Below are 17,236 nucleotides of genomic sequence, written 5' to 3'. Positions count from 1 at the left end.
TTTCTCTGCATTCAGGCAGTCATGCAAGTGCATGGGGTTCAGTCATCCCTGGCTTTCCATAACACTTAAAATATAATTCAAGCTCCTTACCATGGCCTAAAAAGCTCCCTATGATTTGGGCTCAGCCTACTAATCTGAACTCATTTTCCCCTCATTATTCCTTTGAAGTTGCACTGACCTTATTACCTGAGAGTTGTTTGATGTTAATTAAAATCTCAAGTAATCTTTTTTAAAATGCAAGAGTCATATTTTATAAATATAGTTGGCCTATCTGTTAATGACAGGTAGAAAAGGATAAAAGAGAAATTGAGACCAAAATTAAACAAAATATTTAGTAAAGTTAATTAACCTTGGAGAGGTTACGTTTTATTAGAGAATCATTTTTCAGTATTTTCTGAAGGTTGTAACATTATAATACTCTAACTTGTAGTACTAAAAATATTTTTTAAATCACTGTGTAAATATTTTAGTGAAAAATTAAATAGCAACTTATTTAAGAGTGTACCAGTAAAAAATTAGAATACTTTAAACAGAAGACACTATAAAAAGCAATTTAAACATCATTTTGAAATAGTAACAATATCATATGTTTTGTCATCAAGGTACTGCTAATGGTCAAAAGTAAAGTACTGAATTTTTAGGAACATGATGGGTACCAAACTGAATCAATAGTTTTTTCTCTTAAGTGACAGGAAGATTTCAGAAGGAAGAATCACCACAGAAGATGTAACCAGTAGTAATCTCCCAAAGTATTTGCTTATAGCTTTTTAAATTACCTGCATTTGTGTTTGATCCTTGAAGAAGCACTGTCAAGGTCTCCATAACCAATAAAGCCAGGTGTTTTTGGTCTTCAACTGAACTATTATTTCTTGAGTCCCCTATAAAAAGATTCAAAGGTCCAAATTACAAAACTGATAAGCTTATTTTTTCTTGATTCAGTTTTATTGTAATAATTTCTTTATTTCTTCAGTATTCACTTTTACCCCTAATATGACACATATAATATAATCTTTAAAATGATGCATGTGTCCAACATTTGCAAAAGTAGGCTCAAAATCAACATTAACAGATTTTATTTCAGTATGCTTGCAAGTGGCAGTTATCTAATAAATATTAAAAATGAAAATACAAAGGTTAATAGAATGCTAGATTTTGATTCACCAAAGAGAGAAAAGGTCATGAATAAAGTTACCTATTCAACCTGTATTAATTCACATTTAATACTTATTAACTACCAGATACTACTGTACTTTTATCAGATTTATCAGAGAGGTACCCAATGATAATACATTGTGTATATAACATCATTAAATATACTTATTTTCTCTATACAATAAAAACATGTTGAAGTAACTATACATTTAACTATATTTATTAGTTGTAATTAATAAATCTGATTATTTTCAGAAGCTTTTAAAACTCGCTCTTAGAAGCAGAAGGCAGTATATACTAGTCACGTGGATCACACAAGTTCGTCCTCGGTTTTTACCTTCCTTTAAACTCTCTCCAATACACTGACATAATTCTAGCTTCCTCCTCCCCAATTCCCTAACAGAGGTTGAATGAACCTGTAAATTTTGGAAAATATAGTTCACTAATATGTCACAATAATACACATTAGGAAGTCATTGAAATCAAAAACCAAAGAATGGGAACAAGAACAAAAAACTCTCTGCTTTGAACCCCTTTTCAAACAAAAATAAAATTACAGACAATATTTTACCTTGCTCATTTTGTGCCTGAGTTGGATCCTTCAACAGGGCAGCATATTTATGCAAAAGGTTTACCATGACCTCCAAAAGGCCAACCTCCCTGAACACATCTTTAAATATGTAGTCATGTCTTGTAAACTTAAGAAGTGTTTTCATTGCAATAATGCTACAGTGATAAGAAGAGCTAGATTTTAAGAGGATACTGACACTAATAAGTTCTTTACAAGGAATATAATTTAAGCTAAAAACAACAAACTCCAGCATCTCAAAGTATTTGTTTTGTACTTCTGGGAGTTTAGAAATCTTCTCTGCAAATTGTGACAACGTGTGCTGTGACTCTAGGATGAAGTAATTGGCATTGTCAGCCATGTAGATATTTGTGATAGCATCAAGGATGATTTGGGCAAGGAAGCTGGTCTTTGCTTTTAAAAATGCATTCTGAAGAACTGCAAAGGCCTGGATGTTTCTCACACTGTGACCTAAAACAGAGAAGAAAAACATAAAAGTAGGTATTATGTGATATTTTAATGATGGCAAACCAGTCTGTTTAAACACATCATGAATTAGAACATTTATCAATTATTTACTAAGAACATAATCCTGTTTTCACAAAAGGTCTTATTTTTCTTCATCAAGTTCAAATCATTTAATTAAAAATAACAATGATTAAAATTTTAATGCATTATGATGAATATTTCAATTCATTAATAGTGTATATTGAAAAGTTGGACTGTTTTAGAGGGAATAAAAGCATATTATAAACATCCATGCTTCAGAGTTTGGAAATGTGTGGTAGTGTAGCATTTAATTATCTATGAGATTGATTTTGACTATAAGGACAGCTGTCTCTCAGTTTAAAAAGACTTTGAGGTTTAAGAAGTTACAGGCCTGAGAACATCAATAAAGAAGCAGGAAAATAGGAGGGGAAAAATTTTCCAAATTCCAGTTTTTCTTTATAATTAGAACACTATGGTTTTTATAAATTTTAAGCTGGAAGTTTGTTTTGTTTTCTAGCTAAAAGTACAATTTACTCATACAGACATTTGTTAAAGCAGTTTATGGCCAGCTATTCAAACATAACAAATGGAAAAAAAAAATCTTTATACATGGCTCTGGTGAGGCAAATCAGCGACAATAATCATAAAGAAATTAAGGCAGAAAGTTATACTTGAAGTACATGAAAATAAGCAGCTTGCTTCTAAAAGTAGTCCCCAGAACAATAGCTATTAGGAGTATGTGTCATTTCCAAGAATGACCAAAAAATTAACATAGTGCCTTACAGAATAAGCTGGATTTTAGAAAGTGAATAAACCAGAGAACTACCAAAATTCTTTTTTTTTTTTTTTTTTTTTTTTTTTTTTGAGACGGAGTCTCGCTCTGTCGCCCGGGCTGGAGTGCATTGGCCGGATCTCAGCTCACTGCAAGCTCCGCCTCCCGGGTTTACGCCATTCTCCTGCCTCAGCCTCCCGAGTAGCTGGGACTACAGGCGCCCGCCACCTCGCGCAGCTAGTTTTTTGTATTTTTTAGTAGAGACGGGGTTTCACCGTGTTAGCCAGGATGGTCTCGATCTGCTGACCTTGTGATCCACCCACCTCGGCCTCCCAAAGTGCTGGGATTACAGGCTTGAGCCACCGCGCCCGGCCCCCAAAATTCTTAAATGGAGTAGAAAGAACGCTCAGGGCTGGGGGCAGTAGCTCATGCCAGAAGTCCCAGCACTTTGGGAAGATGGCCTGAGGACAGGAGTTCTAGACTAGCCTGGCTAACATAGCAAGACCACCTCCATTTCTACAGGAGATTAAAAAAAAAAATTAGCTGGGGATGGTGGCATGTGCCTGTAGTTCTAGCTACTTGGGAGGCTGAGGCAGGAGGACTGCTTGAGCCCAGGAGTTTGAGGTTGCAGTGAGCTATGATCACACCACTGCACCTCAGCCTGAGTGACAGAAAGCAATCCTGTCTGTAAAACAAACAAACAAACAAAAAAGAATGCTCAGAAATCCTGACTTGGACATTTCTTAAAAACACAGGGAATTTAAAAAATCTCCAGCCTACATATGATTTCAATTTTCTGATTTCTTGTTTATAACATATATGGCAAATACCAAAAGTTTATCTTTGTTTCCTGTGTCTATTAGTCTATCTAAGTTTGTTTTTCAGTTACCTACAGAATATAAAGAATAAAGATGTCTGGAAAAGAATAACTGACATCTCAGCAGCTTTTCAAAAAAAATTAGTTCACAGGATTATTAATTTGTATGGCAAACCAAAAGACTTAGAATAGCCAAGACTTAGAATAGCCAATGATTCTGAGAAGAACAAAACTGGACAACTTACGTGTCCTGATTTTAGGCTTATTATAAAGCTACAGCAATCAAGACTGTGGTATTAGCTTAAGGATAGACACATGGATCAATCAAACAAAATTCAGAAAGTGTCTCAGATATATATAGTCATATATGATATTTTCAACAAAGGTCTTGGAACATTCAGATATCCATATTAAAAAAAGAAACCAGTACTTTCTACCCTCTATAATAATAACTTAAAATGTACTATAGACCTTAATTTAAGAGTTAAAATATGAAACACTGGATAAAGAAAAAAAAAATAGAAGAAAATATTAGAGATCTTCGTGAATCTGAGTAAAGATTTCTTCTATAGGAGAAAAATAATCACAAAATATTCTTGAAATGAAAAACTGGACTTCATCAAAATTTAAAACTTCCATTTCTCAAAAGATGCATTAAAAAAACCCCAGCAAGTCAAGACGAAGAGAACACACTTCCAAAATACATATTAAGGGATAAAAAACTTATACAGAATATCTAAAGAACTCTTATAACTCCAATAAAACAACCCTATCAAACAATGGGCACAGAGATCTGAACCAAGGTAGAGAAACAGATGGTGACAAAGCACATAAAAAATGTAAAACTTCATTAGTCAATTAGAAAAATGAAAATTAAAATAACAATTAGACATTATTACATACTTAGCAGAAGTCTAAAATTAAAAGGACTAACAATACCAAGTGTTATTGACAACGTCAAGTAACTGGAACTGATATTACTGATGTGAATGCAAAAATGAGACAGCCACTTTAGAAAATACTCTGGCAGTTTCTCATAAAGTTAAACATACATTTACCATATGGTCTAGCACTTTCACTGCTCTGTATTTAGCTAAAAGAAATGAAAACGTATGTCCACAGAAAGATTTGTTTTATATAAATGTCCACTGTTGCTTTATTCCTGATAGTCAAATAAATGTCCATCAACTGGGGAAGAGATACATAAATTGTGGGCTATCCAAACAATGAAGTAATACCCAGCATTAAAAAGGAGCAAACTTCTGATACACGCAATAATATGGGTGAATCTCCAAAGTATTACAATATTCCTCCCATTTTCATGGTTTTATTTTCTGTGGTTTCAGTTACCCATGGTTAATCACAGTCTGAAAATATTACATACAATAGATATTTTAAGAGAGAGAGAGCACTCATGCTCTTAAGAGAGAGCACACATTTACATAACTTTTATTATTGTATATTACTATAATTTTCATATTTTATTATTATTGTTAATCTCTTACTGTGACAAATTTATAATTTCAACTTTATCATATGTATGTATGTGGAAGAAAAACATAGAATATATATGGTTTGGTATTATCTGTGGTTTCAAGTATTACTGGGGACGTTGGAACACATTCTTCCCGATTAAGAGGGGAATGATTAGATAGAATCACTTAAAGTTTATCTAAAGAATCCAGATACACAAAAACTATATACTGTATGATTACAGTGTATTAAGTTCTAGAAAGGGCAAAACTAAAACAGACTAGTGGTTGCCAGGGCAAGCGTTAAGGTGGGGAGGGCTGACTGCAAGGAGAACAAGGAAACTTTCTAGAAGGGTGAAAATATTCCACATCATGATTACAGTGGTGATTACACAACCATATCCACTTGTCAAAACTCATCAAATTCAACACTCAGATGAATAGATTTAATGTACACAAATTACACCTCAATACTGCTAGAAAATATAAAAGACAACCTATTTCACATTCTTTCCATAATGGAATACAGCTATTTCCTTTGATTCTTGCAATAACGCTGAAAGTAGACCATGGGAAACAGAAAATTTTGAGTTATACAGGAAACTCAAAATGATGTAGCTTGACCCATTCACTATATAGAAGATTATGCCAGTTTTTCTGAAGAAGAAACTGATGTTTAGAAAAGTTAGGTCACTTATAATTACATAAATTCTGACTCTTAGGGCATCACCCTTTCTAGAGAGCCTTACTTTCATAGACATTATGTCACTGGATTCTCTCAATAACCCTGGGAGGTGCTAGGTTATATGACTATTATCCCTGTTATGAATGAGACAAAACCAGGCAATGATAATGCAAAAGATTAATTTTGCTTCATTATTTCAAAATTATACTGTTGTAATTAGCTATTATGTCAATATCAACATCACATTGATAAACCAAATGAAACAACAATAAAGCATAAAATAGGAATTACATTGCTGCGATATTTTTATGTTAATTCATAGAAAGAGTTAACTGCAGAATGGTTAAGCTGGAATCTATAAATTAGAAGTTTTCTGAGAAGTCCCTATTTTTTTCTTTTACTTTATTTATTTATTTATTTATTTATTTATTTTATTATATTTTAAGTTCTAGGGTACATGTGCACAACGTGCAGGTTTGTTACATATGTATACATGTGCCATGTTGGTGTGCTGCACCCATTAAGTTGTCATTTGCATTAGGTATATCTCCTAATGCTATCCTTTCCTCCTACCCCCACCCCACGACAGGCCCTGGTGTGTGATGTTCCCCTTCCTGTGTCCAAGTGTTCTCACTGTTCAATTCCCACCTATGAGTGAGAACATGCAGTGTTTGGTTTTCTGTCCTTGTGATACTTTGCTCAGAACGATGGTTTCCAGCTTCATCCATGTCCCTACAAAGGACATGAACTCATCCTTTTTTATGGCTGCATAGTATTCCATGGTGTACATATTTTCTTAATCCAGTCTAACATTGATGGACATTTGGGTTGGTTCCAAATCTTTGCTATTGTGAATAGTGCTGATCAATAAACATATGTGTGCATGTGTCTTTATAGCAGCATGATTTATAATCCTCTGGGTACACACCCAGTAATGGGATGGCTGGGTCAAATGGTATTTCTAGTTCTAGATCTGTGAGGAATCACCACATTGTCTTCCACAATGGTTGAACTAGTTTACAGTCCCACCAACAGTGTAAAAGTGTTCCTATTTCTCCACATCCTCTCCAGCACCTGTTGTTTCCCGACTTTTTATTGATTTTCATTCTAACTGGTGTGAGATGGTATCTCATTGTGGTTTTGATTTGCATTTCTCTGATGGCCAGTGATGATGAGCATTTTTTCATGTTGTCTGTTGGCTGCATAAATGTCTTCTTTTGGGAAGCGTCTGTTCATATCCTTCACCCACTTTTTGATGGGGTTGTTTTTTTCTTATAAGTTTGTTTGAGTTCTCTGCAGATTTTGGATATTAGCCCTTTGTCAGATGAGTAGATTGCAAACATTTTTTCCCATTATGTAGGTTGCCTGTTCACTCTGATGGTAGTTTCTTTTGTTGTGCAGAAGCTCTTTAGTTTAATTAGATCCCATTTGTCAATTTTGGCCTTTGTTGCCATTGCTTTTGGTGTTTTAGTCATGAAGTCCTTGCCCATGCCTATGTCCTGAATGGTATTGCCTAGGTTTTCTTCTAGGTTTTTTATGGCTTTAGGTCTAACATTTAAGTCTCTAATCTACCTTGAATTAATTTCTGTGTAAGGTGTAAGGAAGGGATCCAGTTTCAGCTTTCTACATATGGCTAGCCAGTTTTCCAGGCACCATTTATTAAATAGGGAATCCTTTCCCCATTTCTTGTTTTTGTCAGGTTTGTCAAAGATCAGATGGTTGTAGATGTGTGGTATTATTTCTGAGGGTGCTGTTCTGTTCCATTAGTCTGTATCTCTGTTTTGGTACCAGTACCATGCTGTTTTGGTTACTGTAGCCTTGTAGTACAGTTTGAAGTCAGGTAGCGTGATGCCTCCAGCTTTGTTCTTTTGGCTTAGGATTGTCTTGGCAATGCGGGCTCTTTTTGGCTCCATATGAACTTAAAAGCAGTTTTTTCCAATGCTGTGAAGAAACTCTTTGGTAGCTTGATGGGGATGGCATTGAATCTATAAATTACCTTGGGCAGTATGGCCATTTTCACTATATTGATTCTTCCTAGCCATGAGCTTGGAATGTTCTTCCATTTGTTTGTGTCCTTGTTTATTTCGCTGAGCAGTGGTTTGTAGTTCTGATTGAAGAAGTCTTTTGCTTTTAAGAGAAAGAGGGTCTTGCTCTGTCACCCAGGCTGGAGTGCAGTGGTGTGATGATCGCTCACTGAAGCTTTGAACTACCGGGCTCAAAAGATCCTCCTGTGTAGCTGGGATTACAGGAGTGAATTGCCACACTATTTTTTTCTTAATAGTAAATAAAATGAAACCTTAAATCACGTAGGGAAACGTAGATTTCTCCCTACTTATTGCAGAGACTCATTTAAAAGGTTCTAAACAACTTATGTACTGAGGGTACATCATATCACACTGTTTGATGATGCCATCTCTTTTCATTTATTTAAAGACTGTTGATTTCTATGTCATAACATATATAGATATGTATTATAAATTTAAATAACCAGACATGTTGGTATTTTTTGGCTGGCTAAATTTTATATGGAAATATCAAGATCCTACTGAATACTCAGTAAGTGACAGTCATGTGACTAAAAACTATTAGAGGCCTCCAGGCTCAGGTTACTTTGAAATGATTACTGTGTATTTTTTGAAAAATAAAATACATAATAAAACTAGCTAGCATAATTATGTAATTAAATATTATTAAGATCCAAATGTTTGGAAATCTAGACTATAAAAATTTATCCTCTGACCTGAATGAAATAATGTAACCTCTGTACTTAGATTTTGCTTAGTTTTAAATAAAATATAAGCAGTTATACTTCATGCTGTCCATAGTCAGCCCCTGTATCCATGGGTTCTGCATGTGTGGATTCAATCAATCACAGATGAAAAATATTAAAGAAAAAAAGGTGTGGTTGCATCGGTACTGAACATGTACAGACCTTTTTCCTTGTCATTATTTCCTAAACAATACAGTAAAATAAGTACATAGCATTTACATTGTATTTGGTATTGTAAGTAATCTAGAGATTATTTATTTGAAGTATATGGGAAGACACATGTAGGTTATATGCAAATACTATACCATTTTAAATCAGGGACTTGAGAGTCTATGGATTTTGGTATCTGTGAGGGGTCCTGGAACCAATCCCCCACAGATACTGAGGGATGATTGTATATCTTAATAGCTACAGAGATTAGACTGAAAATTGAGTTCTATTCACGTAAAGTAGAAATGCATGAAGTGCCAGCATTCAAAAGAAGCATGTTTTTATTAAATTGTTTGAATGTTAAAAAAGAAACACTGTAATATAAATCTCCTTGTTTGATTTTATGATATTTTTACAATATTATTTTCAGGTATTTGATCTGCTAGATTAAAGATTATTACTTAAGAAATACTTAGACTTAAACCATTAAAAAAAAAACAAGCTTTAAGGGAAACAACATATTACTTTTATATATATAACATAAACAAAAAGTAATATACCAAAATACGACAAATTAATTCTTTCTCTATTTTTCTCAGTAGCACAGAAGGGAAAAAACAAGACTCACCTTTGCCTGCAGGCTGAGGTACTGCAAATCCAGGCAATAAAAACGGTGCCCCTGTGGTAATACCAGCTGGTTTTAGTTCATTGACACCATATGTTGTTAGGGAAGTTATCAGATTAACCAGATCTTTCAAGGCATCTTTGGATTCTGCCTCTTTTGCTTGCTCCAATCTAGAAAGGTATGATTTAGAAAGTAATTTTTCTCTTTGGTTGTGTTCTCATATTTAACACAGAAAGTATTTTTCAATTTTATATGCAGTAAATAAATGTATAAAAGTACTCTGAGAAGTACCGAAAGAACACTGGGGTCATTAGGGAATTATCTTTTAACAATGGTTTTACTGAGAACAGAAAATGGGTTGCAACAAATATCTTTTTAAAAAAAAAAATAGATTTATTGGGTATTTCCCCTTAAAAGAAGTAATTATTCTCATTAAAATAAACTTGGAGAATGCCAAAAAGTAGGAAAGAAGAAAAAGTACGATTAGCCTCACAAACACAATTAACATTCTTATATATTTCTTAAGCTTATCTTTTTAATATGAAAAGTTTAGTTTTTACAGTATTTATTCTCAGACTATATACAGAACGTTGTACCCTATTTTTTTCCTTTACTAGTGCTATATGTGTACTTCCACATGTTAGTGTAAGCTTTCACAGGTAAGCTTTTAGGGGCCATACAGAGCCAACCACACATTTGGGGAGGGAGAGGTCCAACAGCCAGCAGAATACAAAAGCACTAATAAATAAAATCTTGTCTACATTTTGGATTATATCTTTAGGATCAATAAACAAATGAAATTATTGTATCAGATTACCAACATTTTTAAGGCTCTTAATATCTTGCCAACCTACACTTTCAAAGGATGAATCAATTAATACCCCTCTAGCAATGTGAAGTGGTTAATCAACTTCCTTATGTATTTATAAATTTGCATATATATGCAAAATGATATTCTTAGGGGTTATCTAATATCAACTAGCAGCAACTAGGTTAAATTGATGTTACAAATAACAAGTTCTGGCCAGGCATGGTGGCTCACACCTATAATCCTGGTGCTTTGGGAGGCTAAGGAAGGAGGACTGCTTGAGGCTAGGAGTTTGGTAGCAGCCTGGGCAACATAGGCTCTACAAAAAAAATAAAATAAATAAAACAAAATATAGCTGGGTGTAGCTACTTAGGAAACTGAGATGGGAGGATCTCTTGTGTTCAAAATTATAGTGAGCTATGATTATGCCACTGCACTCCAGCCTCGGAACATAATGAGACCCTAGAGGGAGGGAGGGAGGGAGGGAGGGAGGGAGGAAGGGAGGAAGGAAGGGAAGGAGAGAGACAAGTAAGTGTACAAAACAGTGGTGTCTTATAATAGATCAAATGATTTAAAAATAATTAATGGCCCAGGAATAGCTGCTGAAAAATTATGAGTATCTTTTTCTTAAGAAAATCTGTAACCAGCCACTTTCTAAGTATGTGCATGAATCATTTGCAATGGAAAAGGGGGTAACACATTTTGAAATTATTAATTTTTTTCATATACACAATCGTAAGGTTTCATTTCATCTACATAATTATTCTTGTTATTAAGTACATTAATAAAAAGACTAGAAGTACTATAAAATAAAGAACCAAAAATTAAGAAGAGTTTATACTTTAAGAAGATAATAATTCATCTAAATTCTTCTCCTTCAGCTACTAAAGAGCAGATTTATGCTTCATATCTAACCTCTGACTTCACCACATTTGTGGCCTGCATTTGGCAATTTAACTCTAAATTCACATTTCCATTCTGTTGGCAGAACAGGAATAAAAAGAAGGGAGTAGGCCAGGTGTGGTGGCTCATGACTGTAATCTCAGAACTTTGGGAGGCCGAAGGATCGCTTGAGGCCAAGAGTTTGAGATCAGCCTGGGCAACATAGCAAGATCCTGTCTCTATAAAAAATGTTTAAAAATTAGCTGGGGTGTGGTGGTACTAGTAGTCCTGTAGTCCTAGCTACTTGGGAGGATGACGTGGGAGGACCATTTGAGCCCAGGAATACGAAGCTACAGTGAGCTGTGATCACACCAGGAAAAGTAGGGAGTAAAGCCAGGTATACATTAAATAAGTGTTTCATTAACCTGCTTTTCCTATAACACCAAATCACATTGTTTTCTTTGATAAAAAAGACTGAGTAGACATTTAAAATATATTCTTAAATTGTGCAGTCTTACCTAAGCAAGAGATCACAAAGAAAATTATATCCTTGCCATATCCGAAAATCATCCAGAAGTGTTTGGGAAACATCACTGGAATCTTTGAGGAAACAAGAAAGCCCAGCAAACATTTCAACAATTTCTAGGGGAGACAGGTCATCTGATTGCTGCATATTCTGAACACATGTAGATAAACACTCTTTCTCTGTAAGAATAGATAATTAAATAAATATGCATTATTCCTGACAATTGCTTAAAAATTTTTTAATTGTTAACTGTTGCTTAATGAAACATTAAATTTTAACATATCTGTAAAATACCATGAGATAAATGTAACACATTCTAAAAGTCAATGTAAGAGTCATATGCACTGGGAAAGCACTGCCTCTAGGTAGTAAACAAAGGATAATACAGAAACGTGTTGAAAAATACTTGACATGTATGTACATGTAATTTTTTCACATATTTTGCTGTTTTATTAAACAAATGGCCACTGCCAAATCATATTTTTGATATTTTATATTGATATAGTAACAAGATGAGAAAAGCAAAAACTATCTTCTAAGTTTAAGAACAAAAATCTAGTAATTAGTTAAAACTTTAAGTTAGGGAGAATATATAGCCTGGCTAACATGGTGAAACCTCGTCTCTACTAAAAAATACAAAAATTAGCTGGGTGTGGTTGCACGTGCCTGTAGTCCCAGCTACTCGGGAGGCTGAGGTAGGAGAATCACTTGAACCTGGGAGGCAGAGATTGCAGTGAGTCGAGATCACGCCACTGCACTGCACTCCAGCCTGCGTGACAGGGCAAGACTGTCTCAAAAAAATAAAATAAAATAAAACAAAAAAATAAATTAGGGAGACTATAGACAAATGAGATACAGAAATACTTTAGGAAATAAAAGTTTTAAAATTTTATTTGTATATTACTAGTTTAAAACACAGTTATATCTTATGCCTGACTCAGGATTTGTAGCATTTCAAGGAAGATTTTCACTTTCTTATCTTTGGTAATATGTATTTGTATAAAGAAACTTACTGTTACATAACAAAAGCTAAGATTTAACAGAGGAATGGGAGGAAATACGCATTTAATAACTGACTCATGTATTAGGTACTAGCTTTCACATATATCATTTAGTAAATGTAAGTGAACAAATTGGTGTATTATTTTGAAAGAGTTTCAGGACAATAATATCAGGTAGTTCTCAACTTGATGATTTAAGATTTTTCTACTTTATGATGGTGTGAAAGTAACATGTATTCAGTAGAAACTGTACTTTATGTACCCATATAAGCATTGTTTTCCACTTCAGAATAGTATTCAGTAAATTACATGAGATATTTAATACTTTATTATAAAGTTGATTTTGTGTTAGATGATCTTACTCAACTATAGGCTAACGTAAGTGTTCTAGTTAGTTTCAGAGTAGGCTAGGCTGTTATGATGTTCGGTAGGTTAAGTATATTACATGTGTTTTTGACTTACATTATTTTCAAATTATGATGGGTTTATTGGGACATAACCCCATCGTAAATCAAGGAGCATTTGTGTATATACCAAATAAGCAGATTGCTTGAGAAGCTAAGGCAATTGTCTCCTATACAGACATTTTAAAAGACAGTTGAATATTACATATACTTTAAACCGACAGTGTCTTCTTATTGCTGATAAAGAATCCACCTAATTCCATCTATGCTGCATAAGACAGATTATTACCTAGCAACTTATGCAATATCTTCAGAAAGACTGGTTATAGGATATCAAAAAAACTTCTTTTTTATTCAGTAAAAGAAGAGAGAATAGGCTGTGACATAGAACTTTCATTACATTATGATTGAATTTACACAACAATGAAATTTTTTTTAACTTTTAGAAATATCCATTGTTGGCCAGGTGTAGCGGCTGACACCTGTAATCCCAGCACTTTGGGAAGCCGAGGAGGGTTGATCATTAGGTCAGGAGTTCAAGACCAGCCTGGCCAAGATGGTGAAACCCTGTCTCTATTAAAAATACAAAAATCAGCCGGGTATGGTGGTGTGCACCCGTAATCCCAGCTACTCGGGAGGCTAGGGCAGAGAATTGCTTGAACCCAGGAGGTAGAGGCTGCAGTGAGCTGAGATTGCACTACTGCATTCCAGCCTGGGCAACAGAGAGAGACTCCATCTCAAAAAAAAAAAAAAAAACAAAAAAAGAAGTATCTGTTGTTCAGAACTTATGAGGAGAATGTTTTACATTTGAAATGCCCCCATAGATGAAAAAAAAATTTTCTTTTATCTCGGCAAATTTATTTTTTATTTTAAAGAACAAGGTATAGAATACTGAAAGATAAAAATACATCTATTATTAAATGAAGAAAAGTGGAAGAAATTTAGAACACTGAAATATATAAAGAGATATTCACCATGAATATACTTCACTACATTGACACTAAGACCATGACGAGATATGGTCATGAGGACTTCTCCAGCACTCTTTCTCCAAGGCAGGTTATAGGGAGGGCACCAAGAGGTTATTGCACTGAATAGAAGCTGGAGATCATCTTTCTGAGCCAGCTCCTCCGCAGGGGAAACAAAACTGCACAGTTTCACTAAGATCTAAAAAATAAAACAAAACAAAACAAGAGTGTGTAAGCAAAAATCAAATAATCTGATTTAAAAATGGGCAAATGAGCTGAATGGACTTCTCTCAAAAGAAGACATAGAAATGGCCAACAGGTATATGAAAAAATGCTCAACATCACTAATCATCAGGGAAATGAAAATTAAAACCACAATAAGGTATCACCTCAAGCCAGTTAGAATGGCTATTATCAAAGATAAAAATGAACAGATGCTGGTTAACTCCTATATACTGTTAGTGAGAATATAAATTAGTACAGCCATTATGAAAAACAGTATGGAGGATCCTCAGAAAAGTAAAAATAGAACTACCATATGATCTAGCAATCCCACTACTGGGGGTATATATCCAAAGGAAATGAAATCGGTATGTCAAAGAGACAGCTGTACATCCACGTTTACTGTAGCACTATTCCCAATAGCCAAAATTTAGAATCAACCTAAGTATCCAAGAGATGAATGGATAAAGAAAATATGGAATATATATATACAATCTAAAACTATTCAGCCATAAAAAAGAATGAAATTTTGTCATTCAAGGCAATGTGGATAATATGTTAAGGAAAATAATCCAGGCACAGAAAGATGAATATTGAATGCTTTCATTCACGTGTAGTAGCTTAAAAAGTTGATCTCATAAAAGTAAAGAGTAGAATTTTGGTTACAAAGGGTGGATAAGGGAAAGCGAGTGGGGCAAACTAAAGGCTGGTTAAGGGATACTGAAGTACATTTAGGATTAAGTTCTAATGTTCTATAGCACTATAGGGTGAATATTATTTAAAAAACAATTTATTGTATATTTTTAAATAGCCAGAAGAATGAATTTTGAATGTTCCCAATGCAAAGAAGTAATAAATGTTTGAGGTGATGGATATATATACACTAGTTACCCTTGATTTGATCATTACACATTGTATACATAAAAAATATTACACTATGACCTATAAATATGTGCGTTGTCAATTAAAATTAATAATGAAAGTTAAAAAACCATAAGACTATATGTAAGTAAATGGCTGATTATGTTATGACAGTAAACTAGTCCTACTTATATCAGCTTATTTTGAAAAAAAAATTTACTATCCTCTCTTCACCCTAATATTTTTGCATACCTTGGCTTGAAACAAGATAAAACAGTATTGCCTTTCCAAGTCAACATTTTATTTCTCTAACTTAGTTCTTTAATTTTTAGTTTGCCACAGGCAAAATGTAATTTTCTTCTCTAAAAGGGACAGTTTTAGTAAAAAAAAGGAAGTAAAAATAGATATTTAAAAGCAAAGATATTTTGAAATTGTTTCAATTTTCTATACAAGTAACAGGGAATATTAGAATAATATAAACAATCTTCATTTCAAAGTATTTTAAATCTAGTTGCCAAAAACCTAAAGTCTGGCTTTCAAAGAAGACTCAAGACTTCTTAAGTACTGGAATGAGAACGTATTCTTTAACTGTGATTTGCAGAATACACACTACACAAGGGCACACAGCATTAAGAGCCTGCAACTTGGGAATTCAGCAATGGTTTCTGCCCTCAATGGGCTCTTCCTTCTAATACCAGTTCAGGTTAGGAAAAGTTAACTTTTCTCTTTGCTAAATTTTCTCATCTAAATATTTTTTGAAATATACAATACGAATGAAATTACTATAATTTATGACATCATTTTATTATCTTGAAAAAGAGCGCTTCATGAAATTTTGATAATTCAGAATCAGTGGAAAATAGCAGCCAGGTGTGGTGGCTCACGTCTGTAATCCTAGCACTTTGGGAGGCCCAAGGTGGGCAGATTGCTTGAGTCCAGGAGTTTGAGACCAGTCTGGGCAACATGGTAAAACTCCATCTCTACAAAAAATTAGCTAGGCATGGTGGCTAGTTACTCAGGAGGCTTAAGTGAGAGGATCGCCTGAGCCCAGGAGGTCGAGGCTGCAGTGAGCTATGATCGTGCCACTGCACTTCAGTCTAGATGACAGAGTGAGACCTTGTCTCAAAAAAGAAGAAAAGAAAAGAAAAGAAAAGAAAAGCTCAATAGAGAGAGGTATTTGAAATATCATATTTTATCTGAGAAAACTAGGCCTTCCTTTTCCTATTTCCTTCAAATGCAAAAACTTGCTTAGATATAAAAGCTTTCTAATTCATAGCTGCCAAGTATCAGAAAGGGAAAAAGGTTTAATAATTCATAAAAGCAATAAAATATTTATAAAACCAGTAAATATGGTACCCTTCCCACCAAATGCCTGGAGAAACTGCTGGATACCAAATGTCCATTAATATGTGTAATATGTCATCATCTTTTATCATATGTGAATATAGACAGTTAAATGCAACAAAAAAGTATATTCTCAGAGGGGTGTATTACTGATTATAGTTGTTGTTGGTTCTGACACTGCCTTATATAATCAGCGAGACAAATGCCAGTTTTCCAATTAGGTACATAGAAAACAAACCCACAAATAATAAAATACTTTTTTACAAATCAAATCACTGTTCTCAAGCTGGATGCAAGGATTTCTTGAATTTGTTGACTTCTAAGATAATTAGTTCATCTTTATAGGTAGGATTCTTATAAATAATCTAGAATGATCCTTTCATTTTACAGAACAGAAAACTGTAAAGTCAATTTATCATTCCTGGCTGGGCATGGTGGCTTATGCCTGTAATCCCAGCACTTTGGGAGGCTGAGGCGGGAGGATCACTTGAGCCCAGGAGTTCGAGACCAACCCTGCCAACATGGTGCAACCTCATCTCTACTAAAAACAACAACAACAAAAAACTAGCCAGGCTTGGTGGCACAGCTTGTAATCCCAGCTACTTGGGTGGTTAAGGCACGAAAATCGCTCGAATCAAAGAGGCGGAGGTTGCAGTGAGCCAAGATCGTACCACCTCACCCCAGCCTAGGAGACAGAGCGAGATTGTCTCCAAAAAAATT

At 34.3% G+C, this 17,236-nt stretch overlaps 1 protein-coding gene across 13 annotated transcripts in view; it reads right to left on the bottom strand.

The window, feature by feature from the left end:
- Positions 1–17,236, bottom strand: part of WDFY3 (WD repeat and FYVE domain containing 3) — a 309,189-nt gene that overhangs the window by 145,150 nt on the left and 146,803 nt on the right. For all 13 annotated transcript variants that reach the window (XM_045392358.3, XM_045392361.3, XM_074039773.1 and 10 more), the window contains 5 exons: positions 14,096–14,288; positions 11,709–11,895; positions 9,504–9,670; positions 1,724–2,191; positions 777–878 (listed from right to left, as the gene is read on the bottom strand). In XM_045392358.3, coding sequence (XP_045248293.2) covers positions 777–878; positions 1,724–2,191; positions 9,504–9,670; positions 11,709–11,895; positions 14,096–14,288 — 1,117 coding nt within the window. The remainder of the gene's footprint in view (positions 1–776; positions 879–1,723; positions 2,192–9,503; positions 9,671–11,708; positions 11,896–14,095; positions 14,289–17,236) is intronic.

Source organism: Macaca fascicularis, chromosome 5 (assembly GCF_037993035.2).
Source record: "Macaca fascicularis isolate 582-1 chromosome 5, T2T-MFA8v1.1".
Taxonomy (NCBI): Eukaryota; Metazoa; Chordata; class Mammalia; order Primates; family Cercopithecidae; genus Macaca; species Macaca fascicularis.
Note: the sequence above shows the minus strand (reverse complement) of the source record. Positions and strands in the feature narration are given on the sequence as shown.